Genomic DNA, 579 nt, shown 5'->3' with positions numbered 1-579 from the left:
GAGCACTCCGTGTTCACAGAACAACCGAGTTCAATTCATCGTCTTAAATGCTACCATCTACATACGGTGCTTTTTCTTGTATTATGCAGTATGACGAGAGTTCGAACATGTGTCGGGGGCCTCCCACTAAATCGAACGCCCTCTCCCGTGAGTCTTCTCTACAAGACCGGTGGTGTCGTTGTAACAATGGTGATCTACCTGTGAACACGACGGACAAGCAGTTTGCACGCACTCTCATCGATAGCTTCTACTGGTCAAATTCCATTCTTGGAACAAATTTCAAGAGTTCCCAAGTTTCACTGATGGTTGGGCAGTAAACTGCATTGTAGCAATCTTCAGGAGGTTCCTAGGTGAACTAGCTGGAATCTATGACAGAAAGCTTATCGTGTGATCTTGTCACTCCCCGTTGTCATCTTTTTCTGCATTTTGACATCGATTTCTTGTAAACACTGAGTTTTGTTTTCTGTTGGTACGAAGTAATTGTCGGAAGTGAGGATGTTGTGTGACGTTCAAGTTTATTGCACTTTTTGCACGTTCAAAGACAATTAAGGTGGGGACTGGCAGTCAGGTTAAAGACGC

General features: G+C 44.2%; 1 protein-coding gene across 1 annotated transcript; it reads left to right on the top strand.

The window, feature by feature from the left end:
* Positions 1-83: 83 nt before the first annotated feature.
* On the top strand, positions 84-317 carry T265_12217 (hypothetical protein; the record flags this gene model as incomplete). Its single annotated transcript, XM_009179377.1, has 1 exon — positions 84-317. One exon carries the CDS (start codon positions 84-86, stop codon positions 315-317), a length of 234 nt encoding a protein of 77 aa, XP_009177641.1.
* Between the last annotated feature and the right edge of the window lie 262 nt (positions 318-579).

The sequence above is a fragment of the Opisthorchis viverrini genome (assembly GCF_000715545.1).
Source record: "Opisthorchis viverrini unplaced genomic scaffold opera_v5_2152, whole genome shotgun sequence".
NCBI lineage: Eukaryota > Metazoa > Platyhelminthes > Trematoda > Opisthorchiida > Opisthorchiidae > Opisthorchis > Opisthorchis viverrini.
Note: the sequence above shows the minus strand (reverse complement) of the source record. Positions and strands in the feature narration are given on the sequence as shown.